Source organism: Schistocerca gregaria, chromosome 7 (assembly GCF_023897955.1).
Source record: "Schistocerca gregaria isolate iqSchGreg1 chromosome 7, iqSchGreg1.2, whole genome shotgun sequence".
In the NCBI taxonomy this organism is placed as follows: Eukaryota; Metazoa; Arthropoda; class Insecta; order Orthoptera; family Acrididae; genus Schistocerca; species Schistocerca gregaria.
In genome coordinates, this window is record NC_064926.1 from 306,626,548 (window position 1) to 306,649,304 (window position 22,757).

General features: G+C 43.7%; 1 protein-coding gene across 1 annotated transcript in view; it reads right to left on the bottom strand.

Moving 5' to 3' along the window:
• Nucleotides 1-633: 633 nt before the first annotated feature.
• The window catches only part of LOC126281552 (uncharacterized), a 40,808-nt gene continuing 18,684 nt past the window's right edge, over nt 634-22,757 (bottom strand). Inside the window, exons 2-5 of the mRNA XM_049980617.1 lie at nt 21,880-22,049; nt 9,711-10,014; nt 4,416-4,601; nt 634-1,695 (exon numbers count right to left, since the gene is read on the bottom strand). Of these exons, the coding sequence (XP_049836574.1) occupies nt 1,592-1,695; nt 4,416-4,601; nt 9,711-10,014; nt 21,880-22,049 (764 nt within the window). The 3' untranslated portion in view covers nt 634-1,591. The remainder of the gene's footprint in view (nt 1,696-4,415; nt 4,602-9,710; nt 10,015-21,879; nt 22,050-22,757) is intronic.

Here is a 22,757-nt window from a genome sequence, read left to right on the forward strand (position 1 = left end):
CAGTTAATGACATGTTTACTATACTAACGCGACAATAAGAATTACCATCGTCCCTGTACGTATTCGTCACCCTTGTACATCGCTCCTACCAACCTAACTTCCTCATTTTCAAGTATTCTTAGCCGATGCAATCTCCTTAAATTTCCTTTCCCCCGAACTCGCTACACCAGAAAACACCTATTTTGTACACTTACAAATTTTTATTCTGTCTGCTACTACAATTATTGCAGCTGCAGTCCAGTATTAACTTTATTTATTTATAATCAGTATAATTTACTCATACTGAGACTTCAGACGAATTATTTTAGTACCAGCTGTCATAGTGAGACATATTTCTCTAGTATCTGTGATATAAAAAAAGGTACTGCACGTTTGAAAGCGTGGTTCTATGAAAGAGTGGGCATGATTGTTCTAATGAGATCAGGTAAATAAATAAATTGTTGACAAGGGACACTGAGTAGCAAGAGTGATAAATTTTTTCTGTTAGTTCGAACTGAAAATTAACGAGACTATAATTATCACGATGCTTACAAGACTCGTGTACAGTGATTTATTCAGAGTAATCATTTTACCAATTCTCTAAATTCCAAGCCTGCAGTAGGGTAGACAGATAATGTTATATACCATAGCATAAAAGTTAAACATTACTTTATATTTCTTAAACATCTATAAATGTACCACATTTTACTTTTGGGGGATAATATACAACGAATATACACGAATTTCACGAACAACAAACATTTACAAGTACTTTATCACAGTGGAAACAGAAGAATAATGCTTTTTATCATAGTACAATATACTTACTCTACACAAAACCAAAATAATAATATCTGTGATGGTTCAACTGGGTCACCTCTTGATATAAGGCCTATTCGGAAAGTAAGGTCCGATAGGTCGTGAAATTGAAACAACAGTGATGAAGCTTCACATAGATATGTTCGGCAATATCTTTAGTATGCCTGTCAACCACGTCACGTCGCTCTTTTCAGAGTGAGGACTTACAGATACCTAGAACAGTAGTGTCTTCCACCAAGTGTGGGTGGACTGATTTAGTGCAACCCCTCATAACATACCTGTCATGCATTTCCTTCTTGATCACTCACCATACAGCCTAGACTCTGCTCCCTCTGATGTTCATCTCTGCTGACATCAACCTCTGGCTATGAAAACAACATTTTGGCACATACTACAAAATGCAGACCAGCATAGAGACGTGGCGGAAATCACAGGGAGTTGCGTCCTATGACGAGAGTATTGGGAAGTCGGTACAATGCTATGACGGATGTATAAGTCAGAACAGCGACGGAAGTGGGTTCCATTTCCCGACCGATCGGACCTTACTTTCGGAGTAGCCCTTGTACCTTTGTCCATGACATTGTGTCATTGCTTATTGTATTTTCTGACTCTAAATTTAGATGAACATTATAAATTAGAGCTAAACAGTCGTTAGCTGTCAAAATTTTGTAGAGTCAGTTCATGTGAAAATGTAGCCTCAGTATGGTCGGATGGATTTGGTATTGGATCATATAGCCCTGAAATCACGTTGAAAGTTACGCTGCCTGACTGCCTCATCTTCTTCTGTGGGAGGTCAGCACAGTAGGGCGTTGACCAACAGAGCCCCCACCATACCCAGGGCGAAAGACACCGCGCTGCCCAGTTTTGGCGCTGCAGACGATGGATTGCACGATGTCACTGCAAACATAACAACAAGGTCGTCGCTAATTGTGATTTTCTGCTCCATTTAAAAATGTTTTGCTTTATGTACCACACGTAAATTCATTACTAGAGCAATGCCCATGTTTTGGGTTACGCACTGGCGACCTCTGGACAGGTAACTGAACAATTACAAATGTTTGGAAATTGCCATTGCAGGAGAGGTAACTGTTTCCCACAAACATCTGGGAATGCCTGTGAATGAATAAGTGAAATGTGACGAGAGGATTGTTCTTGACAGACTAGAGACCAACAGACGCAGTAATAATCCAGGCATATATGTCAACAAATAGTCAGGAAGAGGTTGAAGATGACACGAGAAGAGATCACAGGAAATACTGAAAGGTATGAAAATCTCATAATTTTTCAGGATATGAATACTATCGTTGGTGAGGGAATATGAGCTAATTGAGCAGTTTGGATCGGGAACAAAGAATGAAAGAGGAGACGAATTTACAGAGATCAGACAAAGATACAAACTTTGGATCATAAGCGACCTCTTCAAGTTGATTTAAGTGGCAAATGCCTAGTGATTCAACAGATACCAAATTGGTTTCCTAATTGTTAGGCAGAGATTTAAAAACTAAGTCGAAGACAGTAGGTCTTACCCAAGCTGTAATGTATGGACGGACCAAACATTTGTAATGATGAAAAATGAGTTACATTTCAAGAGATTAAACAGAGAAAAAGATGAAAACGGGAACTAACTGCACTAAAAAAAGAAATTTTAGCCGCAGTCAGAGAAGTAATGGTAACGGAAAGAGTAAAGAAAATAGAACAGTGGATTACTACAGTCTTACTGAATATTCTGGAAGGAGGCTAAAACTAAAAAATTTAAACAAAGAGGAAGAACTAGATAAACATAGTCACCCAGCCTACTGAAATATACAATTATGAGATGAGTAATAAACAGGAAGGTGTATGCTATTTTTCTCCAGCCATACACTGATATTAAAGAACAACGTAGAAAATATTCTGTGGAGCTGCATACTCAATGGCTGTCTGTTTTATTATTCAATTTCTTGCTCAAATTTCTTTTCAGAAATTTGTAGCTACATTACGCCGTACTGTCTCTCTCTCTCTTTCTCTCTCTCTCTCTCTCTCTCTCTCTCACACACACACACACACACACACACAGACAGACACACACACACACTCAGACACACATACACACATACACACACAAAACCTCCATCCCTCTCGCTCTCTTTAACACACACATACGCATGATACCGACTAAATATAATAATTCCAAGTATTATAGAAAATATTCCACTTTTCGCATCATTATTATTTTTAGAGTGGTTTGCAGTTGTTAGCTAATAACACACTTTCTTTTCTTATATCAGTGAGTAGTATGTGATGAGAACTTGACTGAAAAGGAGCTTGTGTAATCAAACCATCCACGTAGCTTCAAGCAATGTAGTAAAATTTTTTCCACCTTCTGCTACCAGACAGTCCCACAGGTTACACAGACGTCGTACATACTTAACGTTCTTGCCTTGTTAATCAGCGTACATCCGCTAATTGATGGATTTATAATCCTCCGAAACGCTTTGTAGAAAGTAAAATATAATGAATGGGACTGGTAACAACAATTTGTGTTTTCCGTTAACGTGTATAACCGTCACTATCTATCAATCTATCTATCTATCTATCCATCGCTTGAGCCTTGCCCACAGTTACGCAGGGTCAGCCATCGTTAATCGGATTTGGCATGTTAATGATTAAGGGGAGGCTGGATGCCCTTCCTGTCGCCACCCCATACCCCCCAGGACGGAATCAGTGTACCTCAACAGTCTGCGTCGAGTGTAATCCATGGAATAGAGCGAATGTGTTCAGATGTCTGCGAGCAAGGTAACTAAGGCGGAACATGGGGACCAGCCCGGTATTAACCTAGCGGTATGTGGAAAACCGCCTAAAAACCACATCCAGGCTGGCCAGCACATCGGCCCCAGTCGTTCATACGCCGGGCGGATTCGATCCGGAGCCGGCGCACCTACCTAAGTCCAGGAAACAGCGAGTTAGCGCTCTCGGCTACCCTGCCGGGTGTTTATAACAGTCACTATCAAGCCTAAACTAAAATGTTCACATTTGAAGATATGAGAACCTACCAGTTAGCCATGAGAGCAACTTTTGCACATCACCTTCGGAAGCTAGAAGTTATAAAATTATTTTGTTAAAAGAGACATTTTTGGACTTTTTGTGGTACTATTTTCTGAAATGCTTTGGTGTACTGGTAATCTCCAACTGTACCCACACACCTAAAAGTAGGTTTCCTTACAGTCAGTGGCTGATAACGTATTTCCTTTTCAATTAAGTCTCCGAATTCATCCATACGTCATTACAAACAGCTCATGACTGGACTATAATTTACTGTCATATTAGGAACTCTGGTGTTATTACCGATACATAATGTACTATCTCCTACCAAATATTCTGCAAAGCCACTACAAAAACGCAACGTTTATTCATTTGGCTCGTGGCTTATAGAAGCTGATGAATAAGCGTCTCAAATGCACAAGCAATGCCTTTTGTACAGTTTGCATAAGGGTTTCTAAGACCCTTTCAAACACACACGCAACAAACAAACAAAAGGGGACAAGTGCTGACCCCTTAAGTTGGAGAAGTGATGACCTTGTAAATGGGTACAAACACCGAATTGTATGGGTACAAAATATGGGAAACAGTATAGATACCTGTATTAGGCCAAAATGAGTCCTCGTAGTAGGCCAGCAGCTGGACATCAGTCATAGTTATATTGGCGGCTGTGACACTGCCGACGACGTCCGCTTCAAGGACTGTTGTTCCGTAGCACATGGACACGACTCCAAGCGGTGCCTCGAAGAGTGTCTGGTTACTCACAGACAGCTCGACTACAGCGCCTGGAAGAAAATAGACAAATTCTTCTTAGTGTGTGCGTAGAAGAGTCGAGCACCCAACATATAAGTAGCTGATGGATTACTAGTCGAATGAAGGAAGGCTGAACCTTCACTGCAAATGTCCACGAGAGACTAAAGCTCCGTCTCTAGTGGCGAAATGAAATGATCACGTAAGATCAGCTATAGGTTCTTTACCTTTACCAGACAGTCCCACAGGTTACACAGACGTCGTACATACTTAACGTTCTTGCCTTGTTAATCAGCGTACATCCGCTAATTGATGGATTTATAATCCTCCGAAACGCTTTGTAGAAAGTAAAATATAATCAATGGGAGGTTAGTTAGTTGGTTCATTGGCGAGATTCTGCGAAATCCAAGCAGTCTGAAAAGTACATTGAACTGACAATAGTTATGGGATAGCGATATTCACCTATACAGATGGCAATAGTATCGCATACACATTGTAGAAAAGGGCAGGGCATTGACGGAACTGTCATTTGTAATCAGGTGATTTATTTGAAATGATTTACTACATGATTCTGGTCGCATGATGGGACTTAACAGACTTTGAACGTGGAATGGTAGGTGGAGCTAGACGTCTGGGACATTACATTGAAAGATGGCAAGAACTATGCCCCTTACATGAAGTTATTAAAGGTCACCTTACTCATGTTGAGCAAACAGTAGGGCTGAACAAAATGACTGACAAGGCACAATGCATCTTGTAGAGGATATAGTATGGACGTATTGGAATAATTAATGTCGGGTGATGGTTTTAAAGTAATTGACACGACATGAAAACTTTGTGGAAACGAGTCAATTTACTGGACGCTAGTTTACCCCAGGGAAGTATTTAGAGTTGACTTTGCCCGGCTGGGGAATGGCGAAGGGAAGCGACAATAGGTAACTTAGGGCGGCTCAAGCTCTGAGAAAGTGGTAACGCGGCGCGGCCTCCAGTCGCCTTAAGATGAGTGACAGCATGGGTGGTTGACCCCAACCCCATGCTGGTGTACTGGGAAAGAGTCGGAGAACTTGTACGCCTGTTGATAAATGTCCGTCGTCCCGTTTTCTGTGAAACATGGGAGAAAGAAACGCAAAGCTAAGGTGGAGCGGTCAACAGAGGTCAAAATATGCGTGTTCGTAACTACAGCAACTTCACACTGAATTCACGGTCTGCAGAGTCTGAAGCAAAACAGGTGAAGAGTGACAGAATTAAACACTCTGGCCTCCGATGGGAATGTAGGACCAAGGAATCTGAAGTACTCTCCTGGGAGTCAGAATTCCGGAAACTTGGTGTTGTGCAGACGCTAACCTTGATGGGTGACCTGGGAGGGGCTCAACAGCAGAAGTTGAGAGTAAGGGAAATTTTGTGGGAACTTGTTCACTTCCCAGAGCAGGCATTGGTCGGCACTGGGAAGCGACGCATAATTAACGCGACTTATGCTGCAATTGGCATAAGTGATTTTGCTGGAGGGGAAACCGAGGCGAAGAGCAGACTGTGAGAAGTCTCTGTAGAGGTCTTCCGTTCCCAGATTGCCTAGAGTGCGGACATGGAGTTCTTGACTCAGCTTGTCTCAGAAAGAGTGAGCATCTCTGCAGTTTAGGACTTAGCAAAGGGAACGATTGAGCTTGGAGATAGGAAGTTTTGGTTCAGCTGTGTACTGAGCAAGATAGCTAGAAGTGAATAGACGAGCGCAGCCTTGCAGCACCGGCCGACGTCCACAACGACTCCGCTCCGCCACGCTGAATTCGGTGATATTGCGCCCGCTCTGGTCACTGATTAATTTGTTGAATCACGCTGGCAAAGTTTCCACGAGGGTTTCATGGGCCGTGAATTGTAGAATTCTTCACGCACTTTGCATTACTCTTGGGTCAGTCGATAGGAATTACTTTTGGTTTATCGCGCTTTACTCCACGCAAACGCAATTTATTACCACTACCTGTTAGGAGAGTCATGAAATGTGATGACTGAAGGTCGTGTGTTAAAATAAATCTGTGCTAGTCGACTGCATCTATTTTCAATCAAGTAGTTGAAATCCCAAGTCTCTTTCTTAATTAATTTTATGTTCAACATTTGCATCTGGCGTTCAATAGCGGAATATAACATCAATGTGCACCCCTTTTTAATTAAAAGGGATCAATTCTGAATCAATTAAAGTCAATACTGCCACCGCAGTTCAATCAGGAGTCACAGTGCCTTATTACTTTCTTTCCGTTATCCAACATTGCGGCAGTTTTGCACTCTCTGTTGATATATTAGTCAATTAATATCATTTCTTTTGAACAACTCCTTCTACTCCATGGACGAGTTTCTGTTTCAGAAATGGTAAAAAAAAGTACCTCTAAATGTAGTTGCACGTGTAGAACTAAAATTTTCTGTAATATTAATTTTAGCATTATATATATATATATATATATATCTTGTAATCTGACTTGTTCCACATCATATCGATAGAATAATCGGGAAAATGCGGGAAAATGATGTACGGAACATGACATAACTAAAACTAACGCTAGTGTCTTGGCTAACAGCACAACATCCGCTGCAGTGTCTCTCCTGGGCTCGTGATCATATCGGTTGGCCCATAGACGACTGGAAAACCGCCACCTGGTCAGATGAGTCCTAATTTCAGTTGGTATGAGCTGACGGTAGGATGCGAACATGGTACAGACCGCACGAGGCCATACATCCCAGTTATCAACCAGACACTTTTCAAACTGGTGGTGACTCCATAATGGTGTGGGTTGTGTTTGCATGGAATGGACTGGGTCCCGTTGTCCAACTGAACCGATCATCGATTGGAAATGTTTACGTTCGGCTACTTGCAGGCCACCTACAGCCTATCACTCACTTCATCCTTCCAAACGACGATCGAATTTTATCGATGACGATGCCCCATGTAAGCGAGCCACAATTGTTCGCGATTGGTTTGAGCAACATTCTGCACAATTTGAACGAATGTTTTGGCCACCCAGATCACCCGACGTGAATCCGATCGAATATTTATGGGACATGACCGCGAGGTCAGTTCGTGCGCAAAATCCTGCACGGGCAACATCTTCCCAGTTACGGAATTCCAACGACTTGTTGAGTCGATGTTGCGTCAAGTTTCTGCACTACGCAAGTCAAAACAATATCCGACGTGACTTTTGTCATCTCAGTGGCACGTGTGCGACCCATCTTAGAATATTGCTCAAGTGTGTGGAACCAAAACCAAACAAGTCTAACGGGGGACATTAAAAGTATACAAAGAAGGGTAGCAGGAATGGTCACAGGTTTTTTTTGGGCCTCGGCGTCATGGAAGTGCTGAAAAACTGAACTGGCAGACGCTTGAACTGCCTCGCGGGAGGTCCACTAACATAGTTAAGTGAGCAATCCTACGTATATATCGTGGAGGTACTGCCAAAAAGACATTAGACTAATTACTAACTGTTAAACTATTTTAACAGCCATACTTACACCACTCCACATGTAAGTAGAACGGGAGCAAGCGTAATGTATTGTATAAGGGAACTTCCACCACTCACTCACTTTACAGTGGTTTGCAGAGTATACACGTAGTTGTGGGTAGGTGGAGGCTACAATGCTTACGGAAAGTTCAGTCGTAGTCCTCACCAAACGAACTTTATGGTTCTTCTGGATAACAGCAGATCCACGGTCCTCTTATGTTCTTGCGAACTTGGCGACGTATTTTGTAACTGTCTGCTCTAACCAAGGAAATGTCTATCAATTTTATAAAAGGTCTTCTCATGGGCAAGAACCGAGAAGTGCCTTCCTTGTTACATAGAGGATGCTTCTGAATCACCTACTGAACGGTGAGAGCATTATCAATGCCAGACACGCCCTTTATAAAACCAGTTTCCTCCCCTTTAATACTTGTACGAACTACTGGTCTAAGATTTTCTATACGTGTACCCACATACACTTTACGTTGCATATAACGAGTTTATCGCACTATAATTCACACATTTTGTGTGAATTCCCTTTTTAAAACGAAATCGACATCACTTTAGGGGTTATTCATTCCAAAGGGGTCTTGCTTTATTTATACCACATAGTGATAATGTAGAAAACGAAGTTTAATGACCTATAAGGAGTGTTACAAATACTCTAGATTTCAGCAATCTTATATCTATTCATCTGTCCACTGGAAGTATGAATTAAAAAAACGCCCCCAGTCACAAATTTTCGCGTTTTATTAAATAGGCGATGCATTTCAGACCCGGTGGGTCCATCCTCAGGTGTACGTTGTCTTAATACATGATTTAGTTTTGCTCTTGACTGAGGTGAAATGCATGCTCCTGTCATGGGAAGGTTTGATATTAAGTTACGAATTTCGTAAGTCAAATACGGAAAATATTTGCGAAACAGAGGAAAAAATGAACATCGTAAACTTAGCACACAATCCAAGAAAAGCGTTTTTAACCTTTTGACATAATCATGCAATGGTTTCTCCATCCTGTTGATGCATATCACTTCACTCAAGAGGCAAATTTGCATGCACATTTTCGTAAACGCTTCACTGATGGTGTTGTATATGGTGTGACCATTGATGAGTAGCGAGAAGGCGTGAATTAGACAGTAGGATTAAGAGAGAAAAACAAGAAGACAGTGACAGTGAGTGGAGACAGTAGACTAGAACGTGAGAGACTATGGCTGAGAAACAAGAGACAGTGACAGTCAGAGAGAGAAAGAGGTAATGGCAATGACTTGGACTGAATGACTGAGTGTGAATCGATGTGTGGGAGTTGATGCGTATGAGTGACTTACTGCGAGCGAAGTGCAGTGCGCTACATTTTAAAAAGAATGCGAATATGTTCGAACGCCAAAAGTTTTGGAACCTTTTTCAGGTGCCGAGGAACATAGAATGAGACAGCTTGTACATCACTTTACAGTCAGAATCTTTTAAAACAGGAGCGCATTAGCCTTTTTTGTACTTCGATAGGAGTATTTTTCCGCTGATCAAATAATACGCGACCTGTGACAGTTGTTCTGTATGTTAATCACAATATGTATCCTGCTTCAGTACATCATTTAAAATGTTAAAGAAACTTGCATAATTTGCTGACGGGTACAAAGAGAGGGAAGAGTTAATAGAAGGAGAGACTTACTGTCTGCTGGAAAGTCCTCGGGAGCGTCGACGATGTTGATGACACCTTTGATGTTTGCAAGGAAGTAAAAGTCGTCCTGCTGCACGAACTCGAAACGAAGGCTGTTGACGTCGGATGCTGTGGCCTGATACCACCATGTCTCTTCCACTGTCAGAGCGGTAGGTTCCTCTGCCGCAGGAGTTGTCGCCCGCGATTCTGTCGTTGCTTCAGGAGTCCAAGACACATGGATAAAGGCATCTGGACCACAACTACCCTCCAGGTTGTCTTCTGTAAGGCGAGGAACTACTACCTGCAAAGTTCCGTCCTATCCAGGACAAAGGAAGAAATCAGCAACGTGGAGGAATGCATGCACATAATGATTGACGGAAACTGCAAATGGAAGGAGAGGTGTCAAAATAATGACTCTCAGTTCCCACTGAATATCATAATTCTTATTTAATTTACTTATTTTTCGGAGTTCGACCAAACAATAATCTACGCACTGTAGCAGACTCGTTGTGGTACGCATCGGAATTTCGCCAGCTAATTGCGTAATTAAATAACCGTTTACTGCTTTTCTTTATTGACACTGTGTGACAAGACTCAAAAGCTACAATACGAAAGTTTATAGGGAGCAGGGCAAAAGCTGAAAGGGGGAAGAAGAGTGGCGACTTGTTAGTAGACATTAGAAAAGTTTCTGGCTCTAAGTACTATGGGACTTAACATCTGAGGTCATCAGTCCCCTAGAATTAAAACTACGTAAACCGAACTAACCTAAGGGCGTCACACACATCTATGCCCGAGGCAGGATTCGAACCTGCGACCGTAGCAGCCGCCTGGTTCCCGAATGAAGCGCCTAGAACCACTCGTCCACAGCGGCAGGCAGAAAAGTTTCTATTCCGTCCCTGTTAAAGACTTGCTTAATGCTGACTTTTAAACGATTTTCTTGGAAGAAAAACAGCTGAATACACTATAGTTTTTCCTTTCCATGAGAGCTAGGGGAGTGATACGCCCCCCCCCCCCCCTTGTACCCCGTTATGTGCGCCTTTGACCAAGCGTCTCAAAAATCAGCGAATCGTAAACAGGAAGACCTAGCAACTGGCGTTCCGGTGGCGACTGTAAATGTAAATACGAGAAGATGGCACTGGATCACAGCGATGTCATGCTAAAAGTCTACATATATGTCAGAAAAAAATAAGCGATTTCCCAAAACTATTATGGCCAGTGGTTTCGGCAAAGATTTACATGTCCATTCGTCACGCGTAAACTATGGGTGGTTCTAGAAATAACGTTCTTAGGAAGATCAGTGATGTAGTTGTTTGTGTTGACGGTAATGCTTTGTAACTGCATTAAATATTGTCTGATGGATAATGTTGGTAGAAGAACGAGATTTTCACTCTGCAGCGGAGTGTGCGCTGATATGAAACTTCCTGGCAGATTAAAACTGTGTGCCCGACCGAGACTCGAATTCGGACCTTTGTCTTTCGCGTGCAAGTGCTGTACCATCTGAGCTACCGAAGCACGACCCACGCCCGGTACTCACAGCTTTACTTCTGCCAGTATCTGTATCCTACCTTCCAAACTTTACAGAAGCTCTCCTGCGAACCTTGCAGAACTAGCACTCCTGAACGAAAGGATATTGCGGAGACATGGCTTACCCACAGCCTGGGGGATGTTTCCAGAATGAGATTTTCACTCTGCAGCTGATACGAATCTTCCTCGCAGATTAAAACGGTGTGCCCGACCGAGACTCGAACTCGGGACCTTTCGCGGGCAAGTGCTCTACCATCTGAGATACCGAAGCACGACTCAGGCCCGGTACTCACAGCTTTACTTCTGCCAGTATCGGTCTCCTACCTTCCAAACTTTACAGAAGCTCTCCTGCGAACCTTGCAGAACTAGCACTCCTAAAAGAAAGGATATCGCGGAGACATGGCTTAGCCACAGCCTGGGGGATGTTTCCAGAATGAGATTTTCACTCTGCAGCGCAGTGTGCGCTGATATGAAACTTCCTGGCAGATTAAAACTGTGTGCCCGACCGAGACTCGAACTCGGGACCTTTGTCTTTCGCGGGCAAGTGCTCTACCATCCGAGCTACCGAAGCACGACTCAGGCCCGGTACTCACAGCTTTACTTCTGCCAGTATCCGTCTCCTACCTTCCAAACTTTACAGAAGCTCTCCTGCGAACCTTGCAGAAATTTTTGATAATGTTGGTATTTTACTAAGTACCAAGAGATCCGTTATCTGAATTTTTCATGGGATCTGAGGCAGAAGTAGGCTATTGTGTAAACTTTGACTTCTGCTCAATAAGATTTAAAATCGTTTGTTGCCCAAACTAACCTGAGTACGATAATGTTGGATGCTGAAGAAATGAACTACAATTTGTTCCACGGCCGGGACTGGCCGAGGGCGGGCATTCGACTTGGGTATTTCGTGCAACAATGTTGACCATAGTGTTGCGGCGTTGTAATCTTCAGCATTTCTCTTTATTGGTTCAAATGGCTCGGAGCACTATGGGACTTAACTTCTGAGGTCATCAGGCCCTAGAACTTAGAACTGCTTAAACCTAACTAACCAAGCACATCACACGCATTCATGCCTGAGGCAGGATTCGAACCTGCGATTGTAGCGGTCGCGCGGTTCCAGACTGTAGCGCCTAGAACCGCTTGGCCACCCTGACCGGCATTTCTGCTTATTAACCAGGATTAATGGTCACTAAGTAGATGAAGTTAAGGAATTCTGCTATCTAGGCAGTATAATAACCAATGACGGACGGAGCAGGGAGGACATCAAAAGCAGACTAGCAGTGACAAAAAGTGCATTCTTGTCCAAGAGAAGTCTACTAATATCAAATATTGTCTTTAATTTGAGGAAGAATGTATGTCTGGAGTACAGCGTTGTATGGTAGTGAAACATGGACTGTGGGAAAACTGGAACGGAAGAGAATCGAAGCATTTGACATGTGGTGCTACAGACGAATGTTGATAATTGGATGGACTGATAAGGTAAGAAATGAGGAGGGTCTGCGCAGATTCGGAGAGGAAAGGAATATGTGGAAAACACTAACAGAAGAAGAGACATAATGATAGGACATCTGTTAAAACATGAGGGAATGACTTCCAGAGTACTAGAGGGAGCTGTAGAGAGCAGAAGCTGTAGAAGGCAGAGATTGGAATACATCCAGCAAATAATTGAGGACATGGGTTGCAAGTGCTACTCTGAGATGAAGAGGTTAGCACAGGAGAGGAATACGTGGCGGGCCCTATCAAACCAGTCAGAAGACTGATGACGAAAAAAAAGACTGCGGTTCGATTTTAATTCATTTCTTCAGCTTCCAACGTTATCGCAGATAAAGGTGAGACTTAAATGTCTCAGGGAGAATTTAATTACAAGATCTATACAACAATCTGAGTACATAAGATATGTATACACCTGTCGGTGCTAATTACGAATTGTATTCTGTAATCCACACAGGCGGAAGTGTGATACGACTTGAAGTACAATTTGAGGTCAGAGTAGCAGTCTGCAGTGAAAGGTGAGGCTTTATGCCCTTACCACTGTGTAAGACATTGCATGATTTGCCAGTCATTGTGGTGCCACTGGAGTTCCAAGTGGGATGCTTGTCGATTTGTAGTCCCTTCATAGTTTCTTATGCGGTTAAATGATTTAACTGAAAGTTTCACATGCTGGCGTTTGTATCTGATCACGAGCATTGTACATAGAAACAACATACTTATGGCTTCCCGTTAGAAACATTTCAATATTAACTGTAATGCCTTTGTCGAGACAGCCGAGTAGCCAGGATACTTCTGGTCACACAGCGGCAGTTACGGTTTCCAGTCTCAGGTCACGAGGTGTTCCAGCTCAATAGGGAGCGAGGGACATTCAAATAGCTTCGCTGGTGAACTCGGGATAACTTCTCTTTGTCGAATCAAAGATAAAGGCAGAGGTATCCGTTATTCTTAACATACTCCTGACATGCTGAAGGAATTTTTAAATATTATAAATGAAAGTCACCCGCCACATTTGTCTGACTGCATGTGAAGGCTGTTCTCAGGGATTTTGGTACGGTTTGCACTAATAGATAGACTTTTCACTACTACCAAGGGGTGTGGTGGGTGCTTTATGCTCAAACTCAAAAAAAAAAAAAAAAAGAAGAATGAAATGCATATTTCGTTAATTGTTCCTGAGTTTTAGTCAGAACAGGTTTTTAAAGGGATATTGATGTATGAATAAGGTCCTGAAACTGAGAAAATGGATATGAGATTCATTAGGGAAAATGACATCTAGTACCGAGCCTTATTTTTTTTTTTCCGCGTGCCGTTCGAGAGTGGAACGGTAGAGAGACAGCTTGAAGGTGGTTCATTAAACCCTCTGCCAGACACATTATTGTGAACAGCAGAGTAATCACGTAGATGTAGATGTCTTATTTTCTGGAATGAAACTAAACGCTCATTGATGTCGATAGGATTGAGGCAACAGTCACCAATCGCACAGGGTAAGTTACATTTAAATCAGGCCAAGGAACGAGGTTATTTTAAAAGAAGGTATAGCGGAAGGGCTCGTGAATCACCACTGTGTGTGCTTTCACGCTGTCTTTGTCAACCGCTGGTCAGCAGTTCCTCCCTTCGGCGCTAGTCTTGCAATCCTCTGATCCTGAACAGGTCAAGGAGAGGCAGAAAAATGAGGAAGACTGAGCTGTGAACCAGCCTCGGGAAAACGCTAGCACGATTACAGTGGCAAACTGTTCTTCCGCAGTAAACGGAACTACCGGAAACCAGAATACCAGTCGCAGTCGGGCGTACAATTTCGACCTTTCATACGAATAAAAGTAAGTAATCCGGCACTGACGCTCTGTACTTCAGAGCTGTCAGTCATAATTATCACCAACAGCCAACAGTAGGACACCACGCTTGACCTCTTCAACAAGTTTGAGAATGAAGCTTCCTCTCAGATTAAAACTGTGTGCCGGACCGAGACTCGGACTCGGGACCATTGCCTTTCGCCGGCAAGTGGTAGAGCAATTGTCCGCGAAGGCAAAGGTTTCGAGTTCGACTCTCGGTCCGGCATACAGTTTTAATCTGACAGGAAGTTTCATATCAGCGCACACTCCGCTGCTGAGTGAAAACCTCATTCAATGACAGCTGTCCAGCGCTTAGACCGTCATTGAGGAAAGTCTAGAAAACGCTGGTAAACAGCAGGGTTTCCTGTCAGTAAAATTGCTCTGGGACTGTGAGTGCGTTGCCGATGTGTAATACTTCCGACGTTCAGCCACTATTGCAAGTGGCATTCTTCAGGCTGCTTTTGTTACCTGATGAATGAGAAAAGTTTTGTTTCTTATATACTGGCGGAAGAGGCTGTTATGGAACTCCGATAGGCTACTGAGGATGAGGAGGAGGGGTGTAAGATGTCCTTTTTGGTGTTTTCATAATTTCTTTTCAGTGGTGGAAATAGACGTTCTTAAATGGCTTTTCCTTTGTCGCTTGCCACTGGTGGAAATAAGTGGATGGGAAACAGGCGGGTCATACGAGTGCAAGCAACCGTCTCCGGCGGGGAGCAAGTAACTGTTTCAGAAGAGTTTAATAATACTTCACTGCGTGTTTAAATGCATACAAGTTCTCGATTAAGTTCCTTAGACGGTACCTTTTCAATTAAATATTGATCTCCCGTGGACCCTGCTAAATCTGGAGGACAAGTCGACTAGTGTGGCGTCACAAGTTCGTTACAGGGCCCGTATACTTTGTTGCCCCCTATTTGCGTGAGCTGCCGTTCCGTAGCACTGTTACTGCTGGCAGCCAAGGAGCCATCCTTCTCACCATCTATGTTGGATGGTGGCATGGCTATTTCTCGCCGGCCGCTGGTGGCCGAGCGGTTCTGGCGCTACAGTCTCGAACCGCGCGACCGCTACGGTCGCAGGTTAGAATACTGCCTCGGGCATGGATGAGTGTGTCGTCCTTAGGTTAGTTAGGTTTAAGTAGTTCTAAGTTCTAGGGGACTTATGACCTTAGCAGTTGAGTCCCACAGTGCTCAGAGCCATTTGAACCATTTGAGCTATTTCTCTCGCTCTCTAATCTTCCTCCTGAAGGTAAGCGTCTGTTTCGATAGCACGCGGGCTTCTCTAAACGCCGTTTGTTTGACGCACTCATCCTAGTGTTGCGCCACCACTGACTTGGTGTGTTGTCCTAGTCGGATATACACTACTGGCCATTAAAATTGCTACACCAAGAAGAAATGCAGATCATAAACGTGTATTCATTGGACAAATATATTATACTAGAACTGACATGTGATTACATTTTCACACAATTTGGGTGAATAGATCCTGACAAATCAGTACCCAGAACAACCACCTCTGGCCGTAATAACGGCCTTGATACGCCTGGGCATTGAGTCAAACAGAGCTTGGATGGCGTGTACAGGTACAGCTCCCCATGCAGCTTCAACAAGGTACCATAGTTCATCAAGAGTAGTGTCTGGCGTATTGTGACGAGCCAGTTGCTCGGCCACCATTGAACAGACGTTTGCAATTGGTAAGAGATCTGGAGAATGTGCTGGCCAGAGCAGCAGTCGAACATTTTCTGTAACCAGAAAGGCCCGTACAGGACCTGCAACATGCGGTCGTGCAGTATCCTGCTGAAATGTAGGGCTTCGCAGGGATCGAATGAACGGTAGGCCCACAGGTCGTAACACATCTGAAATGTAACGTCCACTGTTCACAGTGCCGTCATTGCGATCAAGAAGTGACCGAGACGTGGTAATCAGTGGCACCCCATACCATCACGAAGGTGATACGCCAGTATGGCGAAGACGAATACACGCTTCCAATGTGCGTTCACCGCGATGTCGCTAAACACGGATGAGACCATCATGATGCTCTAAACAGAACCTGGATTCATCCGAAAAAATGACGTTTTGCCATTCGTGCACCCAGGATTGTCGTTGAGTACACCATCGCAGGCGCTCCTGTCTGGGATGGAGCGTCAAGGGTAACCGCAGCCGTGGTCTCCTAGCTGATAGTCCATGCTGCTGCAAACGTCGTCGAACTGTTCGTGCAGATGGTTGTTGCCTTGCAAACGTCCCCATCTGTTGACTCAGGGATCGAGACGTGGCTGCACGATTCGTGTTACAGCCATGCGGATAAGATGCCTGGCATCTCGACTGCTAGTGATACGAGGCCGTTGGGATCCAGCACAGCGTTCCGTATTACCCTCCTGAACCCACCGATTCCATATTCTTCTAACAGTGATTGGATCTCGACCAACGCGAGCAGCAATGTCGCGATACGATAAACCGCAATTGTGATAGGCTACAATCCGACCTTTATCAAAGTCGGAAACGTGATGGTACGCATTTCTCCTCCTTACACGTGGCATCACAACAACGTTTCACCAGGCAACGCCGGTCAACTGCTGTTTGTGTATGAGTAATCGGTTGGAAACTTTCCTGATGTCAGCACGTTGTAGGTGTTGCCACCGGCGCCAACCTTGTGCGAATGCTCTGAAAAGCTAATCATTTGCATATCACAGCATCTTCTTCCTGTCGGTTAAATTTCGCGTCTGTAGCACGTTATCTTCGTGTAGCAACTTTAATGGCCAGTAGTGTATTTTTCATGTTCTGATATCCGTGTGCTGATGGGTCGCCCCGTCGCGCTTACACACACTAGTCCACTCTCGCACCGATTTCGTAAACTCAAGCAGCATGTAGCTTGCGTCTTTCGTTGAGCCAAGATCTTTTATTCTGTTGCTGCTTAGAAAAATCGGCTTGATACCTGCTCGACAAGAAACTCTTCCCACACCATCAGTGGCCCCTTAAACATTTGGTAGTAGGGCAATGTTTTGTGCTTCTTTCTATCTTTCCTATTGGTTTCATCCTTTTTCGCAGTAATTTTATCCATCGTCTTCATCCCATAACTACTGGCTCCAAAAACGGACCTGGGGTTTGTAGTACAGCCTTCGGATATTCTTCATCGCTTATGCTGTGGGATCTCATGGTTAAAGTGTCCAGGGCGAGTTTATTTTGCGTAGTGTGGTGATGGGAGGAGGCATGCAGGTACCTGACCGTATTGGTGGGCTTTCTGTACTCTCTACGGCTAAGTTAACCATCAGGCTTTCGGTAAAGCTCCACTTCGAGGAAAGGTGACACCCTATTCTTTTCTATCTCCATAGTGAATGTGATACCGCTGTGCTGCTGATTGAGGTGGTGTTAGAAGTTCTGTAGCTGTCCTTTTCCACGTGGTCAGATAACGGTTGTGTCATTAACATATCGGAGCCATTATTGTGGGCGTAAAGGTGCCGTGTTTTCAGACGCTTCCATGAGATGTCTGCTGCAATAGGCGAGAGAAGAGAACATACCAGTATAACCACACCATTTATCGGTTAGTAGAACTCCTTCTTCCATCTGAAAGAGGGTTTCCTGTCAAGTGGTTAGCGACTGGGCAAACCAACAGACGAAGAGGAAGTCGACTAAGGAAGGTCTATCAAGAAAACAGCTATTCTTGGCTACACAAGGCTATGACCGTCAACACAATACCGTAAAATGATATCGTGCCTTACCTTCTGTGTGGTCAAACCAAAGTGTTATTGCTTGCAGCTCGCCTGAAACATCACAAGTAATATGTGTAGAGTTGTGATCCTCGTTGATTGACTGGGCAGGATGGCGTAGTGGTTAGCACACTGGACTCGCATTCGGAAGGACGACGATTCAAACACGCGTATGGCCATCCTGATTTAGGTTTCCCGTGGCTTCGCTAAATCGCTTCAGGCAAATTCCGGGATGGTTCCTTTGAAAGGGCAGGGCTGACTTCTTTCCCCATCCTTCCCTAATCCGATGGGACCGAAGACCTCACTGTTTGGTCCCGTCCATCAAATTAACCACCCAACCAGCCTCGTTGATTGGCTCATCTCACTTCTTTAGAGGAATAGAAAACACAACTTCTCTTGTAATGCTGTATAGGATGCTTATCTGACAGTAGGGAGCAGTGTTTGCGGAAGAAGGAGGAGCGACGGACCACCTGCTAGGAAACGTGAATGGATTGCACGACTGGTAGGGGAGGGGGAGGGGGGGTCGTCAACCCTAAATGCATCTTACATAGTAATACACATATAACCGAATTCATTTTAACATAATTGATTACGGACGTTCATTGATTAACACAATTCAGTCTATTTCTTAATAAGCGATGTTTGGTAGCGGTTAAAATGAATTTGGTGGCAGGCTTGCTGATTGTAGAGGTTGAGATGCTGATGGGGATGGTAATGATCGTAGTGTTGATGGTTTAGTGGTTGTTATGAAAATTAACTACAGTAAACAGAAAATCAGAAATTCGAGCTAGGAAACATTTCCAAGACGCTACTCCAGGTGGGTGTAAATAGAATTTGCGCAACGGAAATACTGAACGCGAAAAGGAAGATTTGCCCCTGTTTGACTACCCGCTGAAGCAGATCTTAGGATATCTTAATGGTAATCATCTCCTCCTTCTTGGACTTTAACATATAAATTACAACATAAACATAAATGAATGATTAAGGTAACTAGTAACTACCAAATGATAAATGCTGTTTCCGCTTATACATTTATTGTACATTAAAACTCCTTTATATTACAAATGTTTGTATATCAATGTCCAATGGACATAAAGAGATACAAATGAATTTTCTAACTATTAGGACTGATCAATTTCCCAAATCTGCCCTTTTTATGACTACGCGATCTAATATGAAAAACGCGAGACGACTGACATCTACGTACCTAGCACTAGAAGACAGTACTTTCAAAGATGATCTACAGTGGTGTGCAACCTCAGTGGATATAAAACTTACCTGATTACAGCTGTTTAGCCTTACAGCCCTCATAAGCCGAAGCAATTAGCAATATTACCGTATGTCGAAGTGATGGTTCTCGTACACGTCTGCGATGATGGAAAAACTCCAGCCATAAAATAAACTCTTTCAGACACTAGGACGGCAGAAGGCGGTGCTCTGACTAGTATACTCTAATACCATCTTCTCCTCTCTCACTGTTCTAAAGACGAGAAACGCGAACTCCCATACACAAGGACGAAGTTCAGATAACGTCTCAACGTGAGTACGGGCAGAAGAAGTACTCTCAATCACTGAACGCTGCGTACTCAACGACGACTACCAACCCGGAGGTGAAGTCCAGAATCGTTTAAGTTCGCAACAGTACACTGCCCAGCCGTTCTAATTATAAATCTCCTGAGAGCAAATACAGCAAGTCCGTCTTACCAACAAAAGCTGATACTGAGCGACTGTCAAACCTGGGCCCTCAAAACGGAAGACCTCTTCTCTTCACTGCTGGCTTCCCAGCAAAACTCGGCTCCCCTTCCTCATAACTCAGAAGTCGAATCATATTCTCGAAACCATGGAATATTCCCACTCTCTACAGATTCTTCGGAACGCCGACCAACCATATTTTAGACTTTTGTCGTCCAGCGCGGATAGTTTGAGGGGAAATATCTATACCCATACAATGGTACGCTTTTCAGAGTAAAAATCCTCGGAAACAACCGAGCCTGCGATTTCCGAGGTAACGCTTCCTCGTTCCTCCCTGCTGCGTCCAAGATTTTCACAGTTTCCGAAGTATATCCGGTTATCCTTCCAGTCCCACTACAATACCGGCGAACCGCCGCTGTATTGTGCTCCGGCGCTCAGTCGTCCAGACCGTCCGTCCTGGCACTTCCAGTGTGAAGCAGGACCAACACACCTGTGCGGGCTTTTCCACCCAGGGCTGGAGTTACGCCTGTCGTTTCATTTCCACTGGCGTTACAACCTCTAGTAATATAGGCAATCATTCATTACGCCGTTTTGATAATAAAGACACTCCGTCATCTTCCATACAAAAGCCTTAACAGCTATTTACAAGGTGTACGTGACAGTCAGTGTTCTTTGAATATTCATACATACGACGTACAACATACCAAATGATTCCTAATTTCGGTTATAGATCATGGCAAAGTACCGGGTGATCGAAAAGTCAGTATAAATTTGAAAACTTAATAAACCACGGAATAATGTAGATAGAGAGGTAAAAGTTGACACACATGCTTGCAGTGACATGGGGTTTTATTAGAACAAAAACAAACAAAGTTCACAAAAAGTCCGACAGATGGCTCTGGACAGCAAAACGTACGCCGATGTGTTACAGAATCGCATCATCCCCAGCCTGGCTGATAAACAGCTGCTGGAACGTACGATGTTTATGCAGCATGGCGCGCCACCCATATTGCTAGACTCGTGAAAGACCTCTTGCGCGCGTCGTTTGGTGATGGCCGTTTGCTCAGCCGCTACTTTCGTCATGCTTGGCCTCCCAGGTTCCCAGATCCCAGTCCGTGCTATTATTGGCTTTGGGCTTACGTGAAGCCGCAAGTGTATCGTGATCGACCGACATCTCTAGGGATGCTGAAAGACAACATTCGACGCCAATGCCTCACCAAAACTTCGGACATACTTTACAGTGCTGTTCACAACATTATTCCTCGACTACCCGGCATTTTCCTGACGCGATTTAGGGAAACCACGGAAAACGTAAATCGGGATGGCCAGACGCGTGTTTGAATCGTCGTCTTCCCGAATGCGAGTCCAGTGTGCTAACCACTGCGCCACCCCGCCCAGTCAATCAACGGGGATCACAAAGCTACACATATTACTTGTCTTGTTTCAGGCGAGCTGCAAGCAATAACACATTGGTTTGACCACACAGAAGCTCTGCACGATTTCATTTTACGGTATTCTGTTGACGTGTCCATTATGATTATCGGGCTGCTATGCCGTGGTCGGTTGTTGAGGAATGATGGTGGACATATCGAGCATTTCCTGTACAGAACAACATCTCTGCTTTGCCTTACTTAGTTATGCTAATTATTGCTATTCTGATCAGATGAAGCGCCATCTGTCGGACAATTTTTCGAACTTTTGTATTTTTTTTTTCCTAGTAAAACCCCATGTCATTTCAAGCATGTGTGTCAATTTGTACCTCACTATCTACATTATTTCGTGATTTATTCAGTTTTCAAATTTATACTGACTTTTTGATCACCCAGCATGTAGATGAGTGCTTGCAAGTGCGAAATTATAGCCACCTCGCACGTTTAGTAGACAAGCGCTCTACGCAAAAAGTTTGTGATGAGCTCTTTCTAACGTTCAGAGCATCCCAGGGAACATGTAGACTTACCTGATTGTCGGCGGTCGTGTACTGCAGCTGGATGGAGATAGCGGTTGACAGTCGCAGGCAAATGGTGCTAGCGTTGAAGTGGTGGATGTTGAAGTCGTTTCCGGGCACCTCCACAGTTTCCTCGTCTCTTACTTGCAGCTGAGGAGTCCATGGGAGCCAAGACGCGTCCACTAAGAAATAAAAAGCATCCAGAAACTTCCGTAATGTTCCTTGGGTATCATTCATCCTAGAGCTAGAAGCAACACAATGCAGCGTTATACATGGAGTAGAGAGACGTAATTTAGCTACAGATTTAATTGTGACAAACTGCCTCTTTCTCCCTAACAGAAATAGTGCTTATCAGGTAGGAATAGGTTTATGGGAGAATTGTGGCCCATTTTTCAACATAACCTACAATGGAACCACAGATTTGTGATCTGGCGAGAAAGTTGCCCTCCAAGAAGTAACGTGATATTTGCTCGTGGCTTCCGAAAATGGTCCATATTATTCAGTTTGTGATCCCATAGAATACACGCATCCAATTTAAGGTCCGTTTATTTTATTTCTCGTTCGATCTGCCAGATACATTTTACAAAGAACAGGAAAGATTAATATAAATCAAAATAAACGTTTGGAGCTTACAATGCGGAAACAAATTATATCAGTTATTACATTACAATTATGTCAGGGGAACTACATTATTACATTAAATGGAACAAAAATCATATAAATTGAAGACAATTAATTACACAGTAACATTAAGATTATGGAGCCATTTCCTGGCATTGTCCGTTAACTTGTGGAGCGACATCAGAGAGCCGTCTCTGAAGCCATGAATGTTACAAACCAGAAGATGGTCCATTGTTTGTACCTCGCCACAGTCACAACACGAATCGTCT